The sequence below is a fragment of the Mustela nigripes genome, chromosome 15 (genome assembly GCF_022355385.1).
Source record: "Mustela nigripes isolate SB6536 chromosome 15, MUSNIG.SB6536, whole genome shotgun sequence".
NCBI lineage: Eukaryota > Metazoa > Chordata > Mammalia > Carnivora > Mustelidae > Mustela > Mustela nigripes.
Genome location: NC_081571.1, coordinates 22,425,020 through 22,447,125, shown reverse-complemented (window position 1 = coordinate 22,447,125; position 22,106 = coordinate 22,425,020). Strand labels below are relative to the sequence as shown.

The 22,106-nt window shown below is 47.1% G+C and overlaps 1 protein-coding gene across 1 annotated transcript in view; it reads left to right on the top strand.

The window, feature by feature from the left end:
* Positions 1–10,237: 10,237 nt before the first annotated feature.
* SERPINE3 (serpin family E member 3) overlaps positions 10,238–22,106 on the top strand; it is a 31,590-nt gene continuing 19,721 nt past the window's right edge. Inside the window, exons 1-5 of the mRNA XM_059378136.1 lie at positions 10,238–10,305; positions 12,349–12,627; positions 18,087–18,320; positions 19,959–20,159; positions 21,660–21,858. Coding sequence (XP_059234119.1) covers positions 12,372–12,627; positions 18,087–18,320; positions 19,959–20,159; positions 21,660–21,858 — 890 coding nt within the window. The 5' untranslated portion in view covers positions 10,238–10,305; positions 12,349–12,371. The remainder of the gene's footprint in view (positions 10,306–12,348; positions 12,628–18,086; positions 18,321–19,958; positions 20,160–21,659; positions 21,859–22,106) is intronic.

Below are 22,106 nucleotides of genomic sequence, written 5' to 3'. Positions count from 1 at the left end.
TCCTGAGCAGTGGGGGGGGGGGGGGGGGAATGGGCAAGGTGTCTGTTCAAAGAGTCGTTCTTCCAGCCATTCATCCATCTGACCATCCATTCATTCATTCATTCAACAAATATGTACTGAGCACTTTCAAGATGCCGGAGGCTAGTCTCCAAATCAGGAATATAGTGTGGAAAAAAAAAAAAAAAAAAAACTTCTCCCATCCCCACGGAACACAGTGTTCAGAAAACCCACACCCAAACCACTAGTACCCAGAACAGTCAGGTCACCATTATTCTCGTAAGTATTTTTGGTACCATGTCCCATGACATGTTCCCAAATGAAAGTGGCATCGTGCTGCTTCTAGGATGAGAAGGTGGGTGTACTGGAAAATGCAAATGAATACATATAAAGGCAAATAATAGGCAGTGAGGATAATCCACTGCCTGGTCTGGGAAATGGGAAAGGATGTCTCGTCCTATATTTTAGCAGGCCTAGACCAAAACCTGTTTGCTGTGTTTAATACTGATAAACAAGCTTTTCTACCAAAACATGATTCCTTTGCTTGTAAACATGCTTATCTCAAAAACAGAGTTGTGAACATCCCTACTCCATTACAAATAAGCATATGGCTACCTCCTTCCAGGGAGATAAACATCTGTTGTACCCCAAAGTCATAAACGTGGATCAGATAGTACAGAAAAGTTATGGAATATACTAGGAAGTTGAATCAACTTGGAAAGAACGTATAGAGCCAACGATGTCCTGGCTTATGTCATTTGGGGTACGACCAATACAGTCGACGTAACTGCAATCTAACAGACCACAAAGTGAGCCCATTGTCTCCAGTCTCCCCAGCTGGCATACAGTCCCGGCCACCAAACCATGTGAGTGCCAACAACTCCCTGCCTCTCCTTGGCATGATCTGAGATGGTGGACCGTAGGGGACCATGAAGGACTTCTGCTTCAGGGGAAGATGGAGACCAAAACCTCTGATGGAGACCACCAGATGTGCTGGCTGAGATTCAATGGTGGCCAAAGAAGAGAGTAAGACAGGCCAATCCAGGAAATGCCCTCCACCCCAACCTCTCTTGCTGGTCCACAGGGTCCGCTGAGCTTATGGAAGAAAATCAATGCATGAGCCCTATTGAGGCTACATGGTATATGTTTAGGATGGCTCCTTCTCCTTGACCTCAAGAACCTAGGTTCTTGCTTTGACTTGAGGTATAATTCCTCAGAATAAATCACCAGCCACATTATTGTATATATCTTCAAACCCAACAAAGAAGTTGTAGGGAGCCTACTGGGTGTAAAATTCCCCACTTCTTCATCAACAACCGGCTTTGAGCGCTGATGGAGTGAGGGCATTCCCGGGGACGATGCACTGGGCTTTTAAGGAGCTTTATTGTTTCCAAGGTGTGTGACCTTCTGATCCACCTGACTTGGCCACTGACACCCCGACGCCTCACACCCTCAGCTAAGGGATCATCATCCAAAAGACTAGCCCATCAGTCTCCCACAAAGGCCACCACCAGGTCCGCCTTGTGTCCAAAGCCCACCACCACTGCCAGCCCCATGTGCTGACCATAAGGCTTCCCTGCCAGTTGGCTGTCTAGCATCAGAGCACTGGGGGCTGAATCTGAGCTTTTTTTGTCATTGCTATTCATACAAACATTACATCTCTGGCTTGTGTGTCCAGAAACATTCCAGAACGGTGCCAGCATTTGAAGTTTCTTTGCTCTGCCTCCCCGCCTCGCCCCCCCAGCACTCACAGGCTCTCCCGTCCTCTGCTCTGCTGCCAACCAAACCACATCACCGCTACCGCCGTGATCACTGTTGTGTTGGAAATAGAAATAATGCTTTCAAATCTCACTCCCACATCCCCACCTCTTCTCACCTCCTGATCCCCTGAAGGGGCGCATTAACTGAATGTGTGTGCTGGGAATTCTGCCTCTGCTTTTAAAACCCGCTCCTCGCACTGCCACTTCAGGGCCTCCGCAGCATCTCGGCAGCAGGCTGGAAGGAGGAGGGTGGCCTCCTGGGTACCCACAGAGGGGGCGGTTCTGAGAGCTGAACCCCTGAGTGTAGGACACAGACCCCCACATGCCGCTGTGCCAAGGGCTGCTTTTGATGGTAGAGCTTTGACAAAATGCTTGAAAACTGTATCATTGTTGTTCTCTCCACCCTTCACCCCTACATCTTCTTTCTTCTCTCCCCACCGCCCCAAAAGCTGATAATTTGCTTTAATGTGCAATTTGAACATCAAATGATAATTGATTATATTGATGTATCCCTGTGGCATTCTGATCCCAGGCTCTTCCCTGGAATCCTCAGGGTTTGCCCAGGAACCCCACCACCCTCTCCTTCAGCCCCAACTCCTGGCCCCCCCTTCAGGCAGAATTTGTCTAAAGCCACAACTTAGAAGACTTACGCAACTCCCCCAGCCTGGCTGTTCTCGCTCCTGGCACAACGTTTCAGGGGCTCATGATTTTTTTTCTCAGATGGCAGCTTCCGTGTGAGCAGCAGGGGACATTTCTGCTGTGCTTGGCTCAGGCCTCGAGGTCGATGAGCAGGGAACAATGAGATCAGGACGGCGCAGCCTCCCCAGGAATCCCAGCCCCTGCAGTGGCCAGCGAGGGCCAGGGCTCCCTCTCCGGAGCTCCCTCTCCTGGTCACGGGTTTCAGGGCCACCCAAGGGTGCCTGCGACCCACCGGAGTGTCTCCGGTGTATAGTGATTGTGCGTAGGCAGCTTGCCCACACACCTGTCTGGCCACATCATCTAGTGGCCAGCAGAGTCCTGAGCTGCGTGGGCAGGTTGACAGGAGATCATCGGGTTCTCAGAGCAAGTCCTTTTGAGACCCTTCAGAGGTGACCAATATGTTTCTTCTCGTCCTCTATCAGGGACTGAATGTTTATCCCGTTCAAATGCATTCGCCGCAGCCTTGATTCCCACTCTGATGGTACTGGAGGTGGGGCTCTGGGGAGGTAATTAGGTCACAAGGGGGGTGCCTTCGAGAATGGGCTGTAAGAAGAGAAACTACAGAGATGATCTCTCTCTGCTGTGTGAGGGTCCAAGAAGAAGGCGGCCACCTGCAAACTAGAATATAACCTCTCACCAGACACCAGATCTGCTGGTACCTTGATCTGGAACTTCACAGCCTCCAGAACTATGAGAAATAGATGTCTGCTGTTTGTTTAAGCCACTCGGTGTGTGGTATTCCGTCACAGTGGCCCACGCTAAGACATGGACCAACGACAATAAATTAGAAGTGGCTCCGTCAAGTCCTACTCTGAGAAGCCTTGTAGGTCAAGGCCAAGTGCATGGAAGACTGCTGTAATAAGTCAGTGACGCCCACGGCTCCCTGGGTGAAGGAGGAGAGGTTAATTTTTCCTACTCACTACACCTACCAATTCCCCAGCAGTCAATCAAGCTGACTCCATGAGAAACAGCTTCACCTGTCTAGTGATCCTAGCCTGAGTGCTAGAAAGGAAGACCTGGACGGATCCCAGCTCTCCCTTCCTTCCCCTAATTTCTAAATCCAACCATACAAAAATTGCCAAAATTTTAATTATACTGAAATGTATGAGAAAGTAACACTGAAAGCAAGATATAAAGAAGCAGAACAGCCACAGTTTGATGTGTTTTTTTTTTTTCTATTCTCAACCTTAGTTACTCTCAGCTTAATTTGCTCTGTTTCTAGGGTTTTTATTCAAGCTAAGTAATAATTGCTCTTAGCTCATCCTAAAATCTTATTTGGAACCAGTTTTTGAAGCAGAATTACGATTCACTCTGGTTCTGCTATCAAACTGAACTACACAGCAGCTGGGCTGGGCATTCGTGCTCGTCGGTATGCACAAACCCACAACAGGCTCTGAGCGTATAGCCCCAGCATCGCTTATGTCCCCAAACCCCTGCCACCCCCTTGTCCTATCACTTAGTCCCTTACTTCCAGTATACAGCCCATGGCTTCCTGCACCATATCTACACTTTGAACTTCTTATAATCACAAATGTCATTCTTTCCAATCAGAACCAAAGTTCTGGTTCTGGCAAGAAAAACTCACCAGGAATCCCTCCAACACGTGCCCGGCTCAGTGCTGCCTCTTATTCAGTGACATCCATCTTCCATTACAACGGGCAAGACCGTACCAACCATGCATTGATCACATCATCTGCTTCTTTTTGACCCTTGAACACATTTACCATTTGCATTCTATAGATTTTTTCAAGGAGAAAAATTTGAAAAGCAAGCCATAAATGGGGAGAAAATATTGAAGAACATAGCCAAGTAAAGGACTTGTACACAAGAGATACAAAGAAAGCTTAACACTCAACAGTAAGAAAACAAACAGACACACTGACAACACCAAATGCTGGCAAGGTTGTGGAGCAACCAGAACGCTCACGCATTGCTGGCAGGGAGACTGGGGGTTCAAGTGGTGCAGTCACTTTCGAAGACAGCTTGGTGGTTTCTTACAAAACTAGATAGGCTCTTTCCATATAATCCAGTGTTCATGCTCTCAAGCATTTACTCAGCTGAGTTGAAAAATTATGTCCATACCAATACCCACACACGAATGTTTATAGCAAATTTGACACAACTGTCAAAAATTGGGAGCAATGAATACATAAGTGAATGGATACATAACTGTGGTACAACCATTCAGTGGGAGATTATTCATCAATAAAAGGAAAAGAGCTATGAAGCCTCAAAAAGACATGGGAGGAATCTTAAATGCATACTGCTAAGTGAAAGAAGTAGTCTGAAAAGGGTATGAACTATCTGATTCTACCTCCACGACCTTCTGGAAAAGGCAAAACAATAGAGACGGTGAAAAGATCAGTGGCTATCAGGGGTTGGAGGTGGGAGATGCAGAGGAAAGGACACATAGGCAGAGTGCAGGGGGGTTTTAGGGCAATGAAACTATTCTGGGGGCAGGTGGCTGGCTAGTCAGTACAGCATGCCACTCTTGATCTCCAGGTCGCGAACTGGAGACCTAGCATAAGTTTAGTTTAAAAAAAAAAAATAAAAGGAAAATTATTCTGCATGTTACTATAATAGCAGACATCCAACATTATACATTTGACAAAAGTCCTAGAACTATACAACACAAAGAGGAAATCTTGACATAAACCATGGACTTTAGTTCATGTATCACACCTATGTAGTATATTAGTAAGTAAAGAAGCTGGGACGGGGGCAGGAAGTCAATAGTGGTGGGGAAGGGGGGAGGAAGAGTGGTGTGTGTGGGGGGAAGGCTGTGGGGGGGGGTGTTTGGTAAAGGACTTTATGAGAACTCTTTTGTACTTCCCATTCAATTTTTCTGGAAACCTAAACCTGATTTAAAAATAGCCTGTTATTTTTTTTTTAATGGCAGTAAAGTATAACCTGGGAATTTAATCAAGAATTATATACAAGATCTCTATTTTTGAAACTTTAAGGTTTTGTTAAAACAGTCTATTATAGAAGATAATTTTAACAAATGAAAAGACCACAGTCTTGGATGGGATGATTTAATATTGTTAAGACATTTATTCTTTCCAGATTAATCTAAAGACTCAGTGCCATCATGATCAAATTTTAGTTGGTTTTTTTGAGGTAGTTAATAAACTTACTTTAATATTGATTTGGAGGAATAAATATGGAAAGTTGACTCAACCCTTAAAAAGAATAATGAGAAGAACGACCTTTCCCTATCACATAATAGATGTATTTTAAAGCCATATCATTGAAAACAGTTTGATAAAGACAAATATACCAAAAAGAAAGGAGTAGGGAGCTCAGAGATACACCCAAGTTATATGGGGATCTAATATATGAGAAAATGGGCACAAAAAGCGAGTGGGGGAAATGATTTGAACCCATCAAAATTAAGGATTTTGTTTCAACAAAAGACATCCAGGAGATAGTTAATGCTTGGCAGAAAGGGAGAAGTTATTTATAATACTAATATTAACAAGGGATTTATACTATCTATGTAAACTGCAAATCAACAAGAAAAAAACCCACTACATAGAAAAAAAAATGGATAAAGGTTACAAGTAGATAATTCTGGAAGAGAAAACAGATAAAAGTAACAAGCATACAGCAAGGTACTCGAATCGCCGGTGATCGCCCTAATGCAAATTAACAAAATGAGATACAATTTTGCACCTATTACACTAGGAAATAAGGGGAGCTGGGAAGTATCAAGGTATTGGCAGGGATGTAGGGTGCTGGGGTATGCAGGGGTGCTACCTCCCAGAGCTTGGCAGGGAACTATGTTGCCAAAGGAGAGGCATGCGCATCTTAAGGCACGGAAATTCGCTTTCCGCGCAGTCCACAAGAGCGCATGCGCAGGCCGTCAAGGGCTGTCGGTGCGGAGGAGGACGGGAGATGGCCTGAACCTCATCTCCAAGAGATGGGTAAACCAAATGCGGTAGTTGCTCATGGGGTGTTACCAGCAGCTGGAAGCAAGGTTCAGATCTATGCTTAGAACCGCGTGGACAGATCTTAAAAAGATAGTGTCGGTTGAAATACATTAGGAAACATGAAATATGGAACGTATAACCTTGTGTGTAAATCTAAAATGCATGTACACAAAACAACAATACATAATTTTCAAGAGCACATTCCTAAAAGGAGACAAAATAACAAAGGGAGACCTTACATGGACAGGCATGATGATGTAGCAGGAAGGAAGGACTAGCCAGCCTTCCCCCTCTGAGGTCACGACCCCGAATGACTTCGTTTTTACAAGTTGGATAAAAATGAGCTTGGAATTTAAGTTCATTGTCCCTTGTTAAAGTCTCCAAACTTTTTCTTACAAGACATCAAAAAAGATATTTTGGGATTAAACAGCATAGATTCACCCCTAGCCAATTACATGGTGATTCTCAAAGCCCCTTCCTGTGTGAGCACGAATGTCACTTCAATGATCCTTTCTTTAGATAAGGGAGGGGGGGCGGTGGTTAGATACATAATCCAAAGAACCTGGTTTTTTCTGCTTATCAGGGACCATGCTGGGTGCTTTATAGACTCTCTCATTTAATGTTCACAGCGAGAGGTTGGTATTATAATGCCATTTTGCAGAATCAGTAACTAAAGTTCAGGGCAGTTCAGTAACGTGCTGAATGTCTATACTTAGTAAGAAGCAATTTTTTTTTTTTTAAAGTAGGCTCCACACCCAGTGTGGGGTTTGAACTCACAACCCCAAGATCAAGAGTCACAGGCTCTGCTGGCTGAGCCAGCCAGGTGCCCCAGGGAGCAATTACTTGCCGTCAGGCCTTTGTGCTGTCCGCACCACTCCCATACTGAAAGGTGCTGGAAGGAGGGAAGGTCCAGTGGCTCATTTTGAGTCCATGCACTAGGTACCTGTGAAGAACTTGAGGGCTGGGTGTCCACTGTCACCTGTGACTGGGGGAGCCAACACAGCGCCCTGCACTGTCTCCTTCCTGGAGGGGACAGGCAGGGTCACCTGCCCAGTTTCCCAGGAAAGACTTGCCGGTTTTGTCCAAGTCTGTGGCAGCGGGTGCTGGGTTACCTCGAGTTCCCCGGGTTGACTCTAGCATTGTCTGAGATTTCATTACTGTGCCCCTGGGTCTCAATTTGGTCACAGTGTTCTCTCGCCTTGGCAAAGTCCTCAAGGACAGAGGAGTACAAATGGGACTGCCTCTGTACAACCCCAGACAAGCAGCCCAACCACCAGGAGGAGATGTCCTTGTATTAATTATGTTCTCACAGGATTAAAATGCAGTGCTCCTCTCCATCACATTAGTTTGGTAGACCCCTGGGTTCAGAAGGAATTTGTTGATGTCTGTAAGAAATCAGGTTGGGAAAGTATAAAAATTATAATCAAAGGCGCTGCCCCTCATGCAGTCTCTCTACAGGCAATTCACTGTAGCCTTCCCAGTGAATGTGAGCAGAGTGCCTGAGCCATTGGAGTTGGGGCTGGCCACCCAATGTCCTGGAATTCCCTAGCCAAGAGGGATTTCAAGAGCCCTGGCAGACACCAACGAGACTGTGGCAAAGAGCACAAGCCTTGGAGTCAAGGATCCCTGGTTCAAACCCAGCTTGGCCTCTGACTGCAGGAACTTGGGCAAATGTCTTGAATTCTTGAAGCCTTATTTTGCTATCTGCAGAAGGGTATAATAATACATTCCTCCTAGCAGTGTTATAAGGACTCACTGCAACTGTAGATGTAAGGCATATAACAAAATATCTGGAACACAGCAAGTGCTCAACAATGCTCACTATTTTTGCTGTTATAATGAATAAATATCTCCAAGGATGGAGGCTCCCTTAGCAGGGTCACCAATATCCTGCAAGGTAGAAATGAGCATGATTACCTTTGCTACAGTGGGCAGGAAACACTGCGGCTGACCCAGGTGCACAGCTGAGCCCACAAAAGAAAGATCAGTTGCAGTTCATCTTTTGTTCATCCCCACTTTAAAATGTTTAACACATATAGGAGATATACTTGTATGCTAAGTTTCCCTAGCATTTTGCCCTGAGAACATTTTTTAAAAGCAATTTAGAATGATACACTGTTAGAGTTAGGAAGGGAAATGTTCATAGAAGTCACGTGGCTGGACATTTTTGCAATTTGGGAAATCTTATCATCAACTCTTTTCTCCTTGATTCTTTTTAACTCTTAAGTTCTTCTTAATTTAGCCTAGAGCCAAGCATCTGGGTCCCCTGAGAGCTGAGCCCGGGTTGCTGGTTCACTGCTTCACCCACAGGAACTAACACAGTGCCTTGAAATCTCGCAGGTAAGCAAGAGATAGCTGTTGGATGTATGGAGGGAAAGAAGCAAGCAAGCCAGCCAGCCAGCCCTCTCTGAGTGCTATAGAATGAGATATATCTATATATATAGATATATATATATCTATATATATAGTAGAATATATATATAGTAGAATATATATATATATATATATATATTCTACTATTGTTCTATGGCTTAGAGTCCAAACATGCAAACAATACACTTCAACTCAATCCAAAATTTGGGAAGATTTCTAGTAGAGCAATTATAGAACTGTAACTACCCTAAGACCTAAAAATTACCCCAGGCTTGAGTGTCAGCAATAAAACTGCTTTGAAGTGAATTGCCAACTATAGGCACCAGAGTGGCTCAGTTGGTTAAGCGTCTGACTCATAATTCCAGCTCAGGTCCTGATCTCAGGGTTGTGGGATTGAACCCCACATCGGCCTCTGCCCTGGACATGGAGCCTGCTTGGAATTCTCTCTCTCCCTCTTCCTCTGCCCCTATGACCCCACTGAAAAAAAGAAGAAAGAAAAGAAAGAAACCATTTAAAAAAATTAAAGTGAATTGCCCACTAAAACAAATAAACAAATAATAAGCAAATTGGCCACTGATTATGAAGGTATGAGTAGTGGTCAGATGGAAAACAGCCTCATGGGTTTTCAAATAGGAATGCTTAATGCATGCCTGAGAGAAAATTACAAAGAATTTCATTCATTTCCGAAGGTCTTTTTCTTTCCTTTACATTGTAATAATTTAAAACCTATCATCTATTTTGAACTTAATACAGTGCTGAAGACCTTAATAGAAATGTATGGAATTCTGAATTGGTCACAAGGACAGACTTCTGACAGAATCTGCTTACACTTTTCCCAAAGGCGCATTTACTCATGGGTAACATAGTCTCTTTCTCAAATTAAGTCATCAGATTTATTAACTATTGTATCTAAGAAAAACAAGATGGTTATTAGTGCCTGTATTACATATAAATATATGCATTCACTTTTATTAGTAATAAACAAGGCAAGTGGCCCTGTCTCAATCTTATTATGCTCTATCTTGGGTTGTTTTTCCTTTCTCTTCTGCAGAATCTCATTTGCTCCAAGTTTCAAGTGCCCAATGACTGATTTATTGTTTCCTTCACAGGAGGAGGGGAGTAGCATTAGGTACCTGGTACCCAGCAGAAGCCGGGTAGGCAGAGTTATCAGTGGAATTCCTCAAAGTGACAAAGGGCTGGATGAGGGGTTCCTTGCTGGTACAACCAGGTCACAAGCCTAAGAAGGCTTGACGGGTGTGGCTGGCTCCCTCCCCACGACCTGCTCTGTTTCGGATCTGGGCTTTGCTGCCCCCGGCAGTGCTCCTGCCCCTGGCTTTCTGCAGGACCTCAGGCTCCAGGAATTTGGACCGAGTGGTAGAGACATCGCCGGCAGAGACGGCCACTGCCAGGTTCCTCCCTGCGCTGTCTTGTGATTCAAAGCAGACTCTGCTCCACTTTTTAAAAAGGGGAGCACGTTAATGCTGGAGACACACAAGAACAGAATCAAGCAAGGAGACACCACAGTCTGAGGCAAGAGTCCGTGAGTAAGCAGCTCATCTGTGGTGAACTGTGGTGGGGATGTGGCCACAGGGAGCCCCAGGGCACTGGAGACTGATTACTGAGGGTCCTTATGGGAGGTCGCAGGAGCTTCAAGAACACTGGGACTTGGTCATTGCACAGATGACCCGGGGCTGGGAGCTGCTCCCTCCAAACACACAGAAAGACCCCCCCACACACACACATACACACACCATCCACCCCTCCAGTATGAAGCCATCCAGACCCTGCATTTGTGTCTGGCTGAGAAAAGGTGTTTTTCCATCTTGCACCTTCATCTGAAGTAAACACCGTTGAGCCTGGTGGCATTATTTGCCAACTCCTCATAGGACGTGACTTTGGACTGGGCCTCTCTCACGGCCGTCCTGTCTGACACCAAAGTTAGATAAGGGAGCAGAGACTGCTGTGGGCTCTCTGTGAGGCAGAGTCATTGACTACACCTTGACCTTTCTGTTCTCTGCATTAATTTCCAGCTAGAGCTCTCTCTTCCTTGGAGGGGTACCATTCTTTTGTAGGAGCGATACTGGTCTAAGTCTACTGTCTATGGGGTGCCTGGGTGGCTCAGTGGGTTAAAGCCTCTGCCTTTGGCTCAGGTCATGATCTCAGGGTCCTGGGATCGAGCCCCACATAGGGCTCTCTGCTCAGCAGGGAGCCTGCTTACTCCCTGCCTACCTGTGATCTCTGTCTGTCAAATAAATAAATACAATCTTAAAAAAAAAAAAGTCTACTGTCTGTGACAGTGCTTTTTTTATGAGAATAGTTCACATCACAAGAATTCTGGTATTCTAGTTATAATTAGCTCATTTATCAATATTCTCAGGTATATTTCTATCTTTAGTGTTTTATATTCCACTCATGGAAGACCAGGGCTTGCGTCACATGTCTTCTTTCCTTTATCTACATGTATACTGATTCAGCACTTCCATCCATCCCCTGGTACCCATCGCAAGTGCCCTCCTTAATCCCCATCACCTGTTTCACTCATTCCCCCAACCACCTCCCCCCTGGTAACCGTCAGTTGTCTGTAAAAAAAAAGCCTGTTTCTTGATTTGTCTTTCTCTCTCTTCTTTTCCCCTTTTTGTTTTGTTTCTGAAATTCCACATATGAGTGAACGTGTATGATATTTGTCTTTCTCTGACCGACTTATTTTGCTTAGTGTAATACCCTCTAGTTCCATCCTCTTCATTGCCAATGGAAAAAATCTCATTCTTTGTATTGCTGAATAATGTTCCATTGTATAAATATACCACCTCTTCCTTATCCATTCATCAATTGATGGACACTAGCCCCTGTATTTTCTTTTTAAGATTATTTATCTATTTATTTGAGAGAGATAGTGCACATGAGCAGGGGGACATGCAGAGGGAGAGAGAGAATCAACTCCCCACTGGAAAGAGAGGCTGCCCGACCAACCATGGGGTTTGATCTCAGGACCCTGGGATCATGATCTGAGCCCAAGGCAGACACTTAACCAACTGATCCACTCAGGTGCCCCAAGCCCATGTATTTTCTTAAATGATTCACCAAGTACCCTAAATCTCATTCTCTTTGTATTGGAAATACAGGTACCTTGTAAGACTGCTGCAATGATTAACTGAGAAAATACAAAGTCTTCTGTAATGTACTATATAATGTATTCTTATTATTATTATTATTATTATCATCATGACAGACATAGCACAGCTACAAGCTAGATAAATACCAAGAAATATGAGTAGAAGGTACTTCTTACATTTCTTTTCCAACCCTATGGTTTACTTCTGACCAGACCAGAGCCTTGGCCAAGGTCATACATTTAGTAAGTGACAAAGCAGCCTAAAAACCTTCCAGCCCACAGTGTGGCTTCATGGTACGTGTTTCTAATGCAGAGACAACAGAGTGCAGCAGAGCAGCGGGTGTGGGATGAGGCTGGGGACAGGGGAGGAGCAGGCCCCCGGGAACACCTCCCTCGGCCATTGTCAGCCCTGAACACAGACCAGTTCTCTGCAGAAGGGAACTGTCTGCCTCACCCTGCATCTCCTCCTTCCCAGCTGCAGGCAGCCTCCCAGCCTCCATGTGGCTGGCCCTGGTTACGCTCCTCCTGCTTCACTCCTGCCTCCATGGAGGACAGGGCGACCTCCGCGAGGACCTGACCTTGCTGAAGACCGAGTTTGCGCTTCGCCTTTACCGGGACGCTGTAGCCCCTAGAAATGGAACCAATGTTGTCATTTCTCCTGCCGGTGTGTCCCTCCCTCTGGAGATCCTGCAGTTTGGAGCCCAAGGGAACACTGGCCAGCAGCTGGCACAGGTGCTGGGCTACACCGTCCATGGTAAGAGGGCTGCTCACGCTCCCGTTCACTCTGCTGCTCCCACTCCCCCTCCTGCTCAGGCTGCCTCAGGAGGTGGGGTATCTCTGAATCCAGCGGCTGGCACCAGATGATCAGACTTCAAACTTTGAATCACGATCCCCTTGATGATCTTTGAGTTTCCCTTCTAACCTCAGGTTTCATGGCGATTTTTCAATTTCATTTTACTGGCCCTTCTGCAGAGCCTACCAGGTGCCAGGAAGTGTCCAATCACCTTGTAATTTAATGTGATTTAATTAATTGTCACAACAACATAATTATCGTCATGGGTTCTGATGCTCAGAGTAGCCATATACAATTGCTAAGACTTGAGAGAAATTATAAATCATCCCTATTTGAGAGTTGAGCAAACAGACACCAAGAGCTTCAGCCACTTGCCCAAGGTCACACATCTAGTAAGTAGCACACTTGAGACTCAAGCCCAAGTTGTCTGGTTCCAGAGCCCCTGCCCTTGACCCGGCTGCTTTCATAAACCTGTGATTTCTAGCCAGTGCCACCGCTGCCAACATACCTCTGTGATTACATAGTTTGGAGCAGCTCTGTCGGCAGTGACCCAAGGCTTGTGAATGTCTGGTTAACCACAGCTAGCCTACACTCAGCGCCTCTGGCTGCATGGCTGGCCCCAGGGCCCAGCCAGCAGCCCCATGCTAAACACAGACACCCATGCACATAGCTTTGGTTTCCCCATCTTGCAATAAGGTAGCAATAAAAAAGGATGGGGGTTGCAACTGCATAAATTAACATGTTCCAGAGAGTATAAGAACAAATACCCACACAGCCTGAGTGAGAGCTTCCCTGGAGCTTGAATCTCGAGGTGGCAAGTGAAGTTTAACCCTGAAGATATCAGGCACAAGGCACCAGCTGTACATCCTGTCCCCCTTCATCCATGCCCTGTACCCTGCCAAAACCACTCTCACGATGCTGCTGGCCAGCTTCATTTTTCTCAGAGAGAATATCACAGAAATGTACGTCCCCATGGACCATTCTTCAACCACATTAGATTCAGTACAAGGCAATCCCTGAGCGCCTGTTGCGGGTGCTGTGCTAGGATCTCAGCATCCAGAAACACAAGGAAAACTCTGAACACAAGTGGCTCAGTCTCATAGGAAGGATGCACACAGAAACACTGCTCTATGCGGTGCAGTGAATGTATTTATCTGAAGTAAGTTAGTACAGGGGAGGATGCTTTTATCCCACTGGCAGGTCAGGAAGCCCCCCCCCCCCACCCGGGAAGACATGGGGTCTGAGCGGAGTTATGCAGAATAAATAGGCATGTGTAAGAGAGACAGCCTTAAAACAGAGCCTCACGGGGTGCCTGGGTGGCTCAGAGGGTTAAGCCTCTGCTTTCAGCTCAGGTCATGATCTCAGGGTCCTGGGATCAAGCCCCACATCGGGCTCTCTGCTCAGCGGGGAGCCTGCATCTCCCTTTCTCTCTGACTGCCTCTCAGCCTACATGTGATCTCTGTCTGTCAAATAAATAAATAAATAATCTGGAAAAAAAAAAAAAAAAACAGAGCCTCACAAAAGTCAGGATTCAGGGACAGAGAGAAGTGTAAGTGTTCTCCTGCAGGGAAAGGGAACTGATTACAGTTCTTTCTCTGTTATCAGGTACAGTCAGGGTCCCTGGCTAATCAAATATGATGATTAACAGGGTTTCCATAGACCCCATTCGAGAATTATCAAATGTCAGGAACACTTAATGGTCAAACCCTGTGGACCATAAATGCACCCTTTTTCTTACTCATAAACTCCTTTATTATCTTAGAGATTCATGGTTAATTATGAACAGGGATGTGCCACTTCTAGGGTTGCAGTTAATCGAATACCCCTGTGCTTTGGTTTGTCCCAACCTAGCTCAAAGAACTGCTTAAAATAACCTGTCAGTGCCCGGACCCAGGTTTCCTTTTAAAAGTCAAGGCAGACCCAAAAAATGTATAAAAAGCAGTATCAAGCACATTCCAGGGTCTTGGGGCATTGTTCCTGTTTAATCAACAGAAATACCTCTCCACCTTTGCAGTGGAGCACGTCAGCATTGTCTTGTTCTCACTGCATTTCTAGCCAATACGTGACCACCAGGAGCTTTGCTAGGATTCCTACCTGCTGGTCAAACAGCACAGCGTGAGACTCAGAATGGACACCAGCGGTATCCCTAAAGACCACCTTTGTTTCTGCTACACAAAACACACAATTTCCTAGTGTTCCAAGTTCGAGGGAGTTCTGGTGCTTTTCTAGGTAAATTGATAAAGGATACTTTACAGCTTTCTATTAAGCACAAGAATAATGCCCAGAACAGAAGCCTCAGAAATGAAGGTGGCCTGGCTCTTGGGAAAAAATTCTGTGTGATGATGGTATGGATTTCACTTTTCCAGTCATTATACCGTTTGATCCCCATAGAAACCGCAAAGATTAATAATCCCCTTCTTACAAATGAAACAGGGGTTAACGATCTGGCAAGCCTCGGCAGGTGGCAGAGCCAGAATTCAACTCCCAGTGTCTCGGACCCCAAATCCTATGTTCTTGCCACAGATGCATGAAGACATAAGTGCCTGGCCTTTTCTATTTTTAACCAGCGATATCCCCATTATTCTCTCAACCCAACCAAACCTTTTGACTCCACTCTTAACTTAGCCCTCTTGTAATTCTCTAGCACGTAAAACATTAGCATCACTAAGTTTGTAGTTTGAGAATTTTATATTCATTAACCTTACAGAGTCAGGTCCCACCAGATTCCGTGTCAACTTCGGGAAGTTCAGTTCAGCAAATTGACTCAAAAGGAAGGCATTCTCCACCCTGGTCTCGCAAATGAGCTAAAATGCTCATCCGTAGCAAGAGAAATTCATGAGAACATACCATGTGTTCTTCTAACATGTTCCTCCCACTCTGTGGCCGTCTGAGAGCCCCTCTCTTCAATCGCGCCCCCCCTACTCCATTCCTGATCTAAGGCTGTGCCCAAAGCTTTCCTTCCTTCAGCCCTCTCCTCTCCCACATCCTTCTGTGGGATCTACCTAGCCAGCTCTCCAGCAAGAAGGATGCTCTCGGGAGGGAAAGGGAGAGGGAGAGGGATTAAGCCAGCAGTAACACAATCTTCTCTCAAAGGCTACCAGGGAGGAGCAGCTCCTCATGGCTCACATCTTTAGTCCTACAGGCCCTGTCATGGCCAAGGACGTGGGAAACTCACAGTAACACAGCCAACCAGGAGTCTCTGTGCTGCAGAGCGCCATAGAGAAAGGGGCTCTCAGGAGCAGAGCAGAGGGTACTGTCTCTCACCGACGGGCAGCGGGGCGGTGAAGGGCCCCCTCCCACCACACAGTGACACTGAGCAAGCTTATCTGTTTGTCTGGACCCAGCTCCTTCGTCTAGAAATGGGGGTCACTATAGCAGTAAAGTCACAGACTTGCTAAGAGGATTCAGTGGGATGGTGGACGTAGCCCCGAGTCTGTGAACACCGTCAGCAGTTCTCACACTGGAGACGTATATTCCAGCAACATCTAGAAAAGCCCTCCTCGCGTGCAAACGGGCAGGCTCAGGTGGAGAAAAGCTTTTTCCAGCCAACTTACACTGCTCCCTTAACGTTTCTGGATGAAAGAACAGCTGGTCCCCAGACCCAGATTGGGAGAAAGGACAGAGAGGAGGTCCCACTACTCTGTGGACCAGGGAAGTGTCCCACACTGTCTCACATTGTCCCTGCAGAACAACGTTTTACAGGGACATGGTTTTATAAATACACATGACCTCCTTCAGTGAGGAAAATCTGGTCAGAAGTAATTTTTCCATTCATTTCTTTATTAATTAAAATAAGGATCCTGGGCTCCTGGGTGGCTTCGTTGGTTAAGCGACTGCCTTCAGCTCAGGTCATGATCCTGGAGTCTCAGGATCAAGTCCCACATCAGGCTCCCTGCTCGGCAGGGAGTCTGCTTCTCCCTCTGACCCTCTCCCTTCTCATGTGTTCTCTCTCTCTCTCTCCTTCTCTGTCTCTCAAATAAATAAATAAAATATTTTTAAAAATAAAATAAAATAAGAGCCCTGGAGTTAGGCTGCAATTCACAAGATATATAAGCCAAATCAAGTCACAGTTGCAGATTCTGAGAAGTAGCTTTGCTCATGAAAGTTTTCTGGGTGAGATCTGTCCCCAGCTGTGATCTGTAGACCTGTGGCAGAGGCTCTGGCTAGAGTGTATTCTGGGTGCCTGTGCCCCTCCAGAGAACTTTGGCCGAGCAACTTGAGGAGTTTGCTGCCCTCCCCTGGCCTGGCCTCTGACACATAGCAGGTGTTGGAGTGGAGGGACCCCAAGCCACGTCAGAGACTCCTTCCAACACATGCCCTAGGGGAGCCAGGACAGGGCAGTGCAGAAGGAAGCAGCAAAGCGTGTGTCTCCCAGGGCCAGTTTGTGGATAGCCACAGGGCTGTGCCTAAGAAGAAGGGGAGGAAAATGGGACAAGGAAAGGGCTTTGTTCCAAAATCAGCCTCAGGTGGAGACCTGACTGCTGGCAAAGCCCAGCTTCCATGTGTCTGGGACAGCCTGGGATACTCAGCTGTGCCCTGACTCACCAGTGGGTGAGATGCCCTGCTCCAGCTCCGGAGTCTCTCTTAGGGGAGACTAAAAGCCACAGCCAGGGAATAACATCGCAAAAAAGAAATCCGCTATTGGTTATGGAGAGAAGGAAGCAATCTCCTGTGTAAATCATAAATAAATAGAAGTCCAGCCACCATCCAAGAGGGTGGAAACTACCGATTCTTGCAAATGCTTATCATTTCCTAAATGTTCTTGGAGGTTCTTGCTGACATTAATAGCTCCAGCTATCCGCTGGCTCTTAGGGAGATGGGGGATGGGAGGCATTCTTACCTTTCCGCTGTGTTTCTCACATCGAAAACATCGTTCTAAAAGAGGCCACTTCTAAACATCCCTCAGACTTATGACATGCAGTTGTGAGAATGGATGTAAGGCCCTGTACAAGGTACATGAACAATTTGACACCGTGGCCACCGTCTGTCATTGTTATTTATGACACTCCTCGTTAATCGACTGACTTCTTAAATATTTGAAGCCCCATCGCCCTGAACATCAGACCAGCAGCTTTCCCAGCCCTCTGGACTCTCATGATGTCTGCTCAACATGTCTGACTCAAAAAGTTAGGGAGGGAGAGTCTCTGGGGTGTTGGTAGTGATTTTCTGTTTGACTTAATCCCGGTTTGATTTCTCACACATCTTGCATGGCTTCCCCCCCAGCTTTTCATCTGCGGATCCAGGCCAATTCCTGGGCAATTTAGTCATGACTTATGCAAATAGACTGTAATTGGTAGATGAGCCTGTGAGACGAGAGTGGAGTTGCTGAGGCCCCACTTCCGTGCACTGCATAAAGACAGATGGTGTAACTCCTTACCTACACTCACCGCTGTCCATTTATCCCAACACCTTTTTCCCAGACCGAAGGGTGAAAGAGATCTTACGCACTGCTTACACCACGTTGCCCAGCTCCGGTCAAGGCACCAGGATGGAGCTGGCCTGCACCCTTTTTGTGCAAGCTGGAATGCCACTCTCCCCCTGCTTTGTGGAGCAGATCTCCCGGTGGGCCAACAGCAGCGTGGAGCCAGCCAACCTCAGTGAACCCAGCGGCACCAGCATGCAGGCCAAGGAATGGGCCTCCTGGAAGATCGCAGGTAAAAGAAACCATTCACCTCGGTGAGGCTGATGTCAGAGGGCTATGAACACAGGTACCAGGCCTTGCTGGTCAGAAGCCACATGGATGGATACTCAGGTCACCCTCGATTGCAACAGAAGTTTGTTCTCCTGGGAGACTCTACCCTTAAATGACATGCTCTACGAAGCAAGCAAGCTGACATTTGGCCTCCTTCTGCCCATCTTCCCACACGCACACGCAGAAGGGAGCTCTTCAGAGCCTCCTACCTCCAGGGGAGCCCTGCAGGCTTTGCTGTATGCACCTTTTCCCCTAAGGTGAATCCTTGACCATCTCCGCCTCCCTAGCTCTGCTGTCATCTACAATTTCTGTGACAACAAAATAAAGTAGGAGCCAAAAAAGTTCTTGGAATTCAAGCAGAGAAAAAGTTAATAAGACATTGGGCCCCAATGTCTTTGATAAATGTTATCGAAGAAAAACACTTAGAAATAACCTAACTGCCCAGATTTCCATGAATTATAGGACCTACATATCATGCAATTGGAATTAGTAAAGATGGTAAAAATTAGTACACTTACTGAGGATCCGTTTACTGATTTAATTCTTTTCTAAGTGCACTGTTTTCGTTATCTCTGTTTATCCTCATAGCAATCCCAGGAGATAGGTGCTGTTCTTGCCCCCAGTTTACAGGTAGAGGAACTGAGGCACAGAGCCAGGATCCCAGCCCAGGCAGTCTGCCTCTAGCATTCCTGATAATTACAAGGGTTACACAAAAATAGGGAGAATGTTCAAGATATATCAATTTATCAACCACCCCCCCCCCCCTGTCTGTTTTCTTCAATGCTTCCCAACGTCTTTTCAGTGTACTTAAAAGTGTTTAATTCACTATGCTGTGGGGTGGGGGTGGCACAAGGCCACACAGCTGCAGTTAGCCCCACCCGCGGTGATCGTCCTCCATGGAAGAGGGGCGGCCAGGGAAGAGCCTGGAGTCTGGGGCCGGGCTACTTGTGTTCAAATCCATGGTCTCTGTCTTGAGCAGCTGGATGGTCTGTGGCTTGACCACTCACACATACGTGACCTGGGACAACTTCTCCAGGCTTTGGTGCCCTCTCTGTAAAACTGGGAATAACAATTGAACTGATGGGAGGTGTCGGTGAGGGTTTGTTAAAGCATTTCAAACAGAGCACAATATCTGTTTTTATTAATAAAGGGCCGAGGCAACAACCATCGCAGAGCCTGCTGTCTTCTCTCCAGTAATGCATGGAGTTTGAAGACTGTGCCCTGGATGTTACTGTCTAAGCAAAGACTCTGCCATGGATGAGTCCCAACAGCGGGGGGTTGGGGGGGCGGTGAGGTGGGCGGGAAGAGGAGGGGGTACACCATGCAACAGCCCAGCTACAACACCCAGTGCGCCTCCCAGGCCCACCGGACAGTACGTACCTAAGGCCCCTGGGAAACACCCAGCCAGGACCAACGGGAGCCTCCCAACCTGTTTTGCAAAGGATGAAAGCATGGCCTTCAGCAAAGCTAGTTACACCTCCTGTTATTCCCCAACTAATGATACTGACAAGCAGGCCACAAACCCAAGCTCAGGGATGCCCTGGAACCCTCCAGGACAGGTACACCGATCTCAGCAACCCCATCGTTCTCTCACTTGCAGGTGATGACCCAGGTGGTCCAACGTGGGAGCATGGTGGCGGGGCAGGCCTGGCCCAGCTGGCACTAGTGAGCACCATGTCCTTCCAAAGCACCTGGCGGCAGAAATTCTCCTCTAGGGACACCCAGCTCCTGCCTTTCACAGGCGCCCAGGGCCTCGTCCTCCGGGTCCCCATGATGTACCAAATGGCCGAGGTCAACTACGGTAAGCTCCTTCCCCACCAGCAGGGCCGTCTTTCATGGGAGGAACACAGGAGTGATATGGGCAGGGAGAGGAGAGCAGTGGGCGATCTAGAAGGAGCCACAGTGTTTCTCTGCCTTCCCTCCGCTGTGAGGTGTGTGAGGAGTGAGGAGAGCCCAGGGTGCCAGAAAACCCAGAGAGGACAGTGAGGAGAGGGGGTGGTGGGGGAGAAACCTAATTTCGCGCTTGACATTTCCCTCTGCACCTACTAAGAGGCGTTAGTGTAAAACCAAAAATGTTTGGACCAAACCACCCCCACCCCGGCAGGCACCCCCATAAAATGAACAGCTGCTTCATGGTTTGGTGCTGACATAGCACAAAAGATTGAGAGTCCAGTCTAGAAAGCTCTCGAGAGCGCCCCGCCGTGGACCTGACATCCGTCATCCCACCCTGCCAGGGTGGTCACTCATCCCAGCCCACGGGGGTGCAGGTGCCGGGTCAGTGCCAGGAGACCCTGCCCTGCAGGCTGGCTCGTGGTGTGGGCACCTCCGTGGAGTCCCAGCAAGGCAAGAGCAGAAGAGAAGGGACCCAGCTGCCTGTGCCCACACCTCCCTCTCCCAGCCCTCGTTTGCAGGCTCAGCCCTTCCAGCTCTGGGACTAATTCTGTTCCCATTCAGGGAAAAGCCAGTGAGACAGTGTTTTAGGAACTCTGGCATTTAGAAAACTTGCTGTCGTCCTGCTTCGATTCCATGCAGAACGCATTGTGAGTGCTCGTCACAATTTAATCATTTGTTTATTCATCCAGTAATTATTAACTGAGGTCAAGTAAGGTGAGAGTGGGAAGAACGTCAACCAGATAAGTGAATATGTATTTATGACTTTTATAGTTCTCCCCATTGCTGCTGTGACCCATGTTGGTTGATCTGATTGTCTGCTGCATAAAATTTCCCAATTTTATGGGTTTAGAACTTTTGTTGAAAGAACGATCTAGCACGAAGAGCCTGGGTCCCCACATGGCCACAAATGGCCAGGATTGGAATGGCTTCCCCTTTAAGACAGGGCACCTGGGTGGCTCAGTTGGTTAAGCATCTGCCTTCAACTCAGGTCATGATCCCCGGGTTCTGGGATCAACCCCCACATCAGGCTCCCTGCTGGGGAGTGTTTCTCCCTCTCTCTTCCCCCGTTCATGCTCTCTCTCATTTGTTCTCTCCCTCAAATAAATAAAGTCTTAAAAAATAATAATAATTTAAAAAACAAACAAACAAAAAAGACAGTAGATGGCTCTCCCATGTGCCATCATCCTCACTGTACCCAGACACAGAAGACCCTGTGACTCAAGACCTACAAGGATATCTTAGAAATTCTAAGTCTTAAGATCAGAAAGGGTGACAGTCTTTGGCCTCAACAGCTTTCAAAGGGTGAGACAGACACCTATTAGTAAAATGTATTGTTTCCCGTTCTGCGAGATGGCCCTTCCCCAGCTCCTGGGACAGAACTAATCCCCCCCCTCTACTGAATCCCTAGGTCAGTTCCAGGACCCTGCAGGCCATCAGGTGAGGGTACTAGAGCTGCCTTACCTGGGAAGTACAGTGAGTCTGCTCCTGGTTCTGCCACGTGACAAAGACACCCCACTGAGCCTCATTGAGTCACACCTCACAGCCAGCATTCTCCACATCTGGACCTCCAGCCTCAGGAGAGCCAGAATGGATGTGTTCCTGCCCAGGTGAGTGGCCGCCTCGTCCTTACAGGGTGCTCTGCATTAGAGAACCCAGGTGGTCTGACTCTAGAGTCTGTCCTTAACCACTGGGCCCACTTGTCTAATGTACCCCTAGAGGTTAGGAACAAGGAGGAGCGACCCTAGAGTTGGGGTCCAGGTCAGAGTTTCTGCTGACTAGCTCATGATGCGGATAGAACAGACTTAATTTCCTGGAGTCTTCTCAAGAGAAGATACTCTGCCTTCATTGGGCCAGA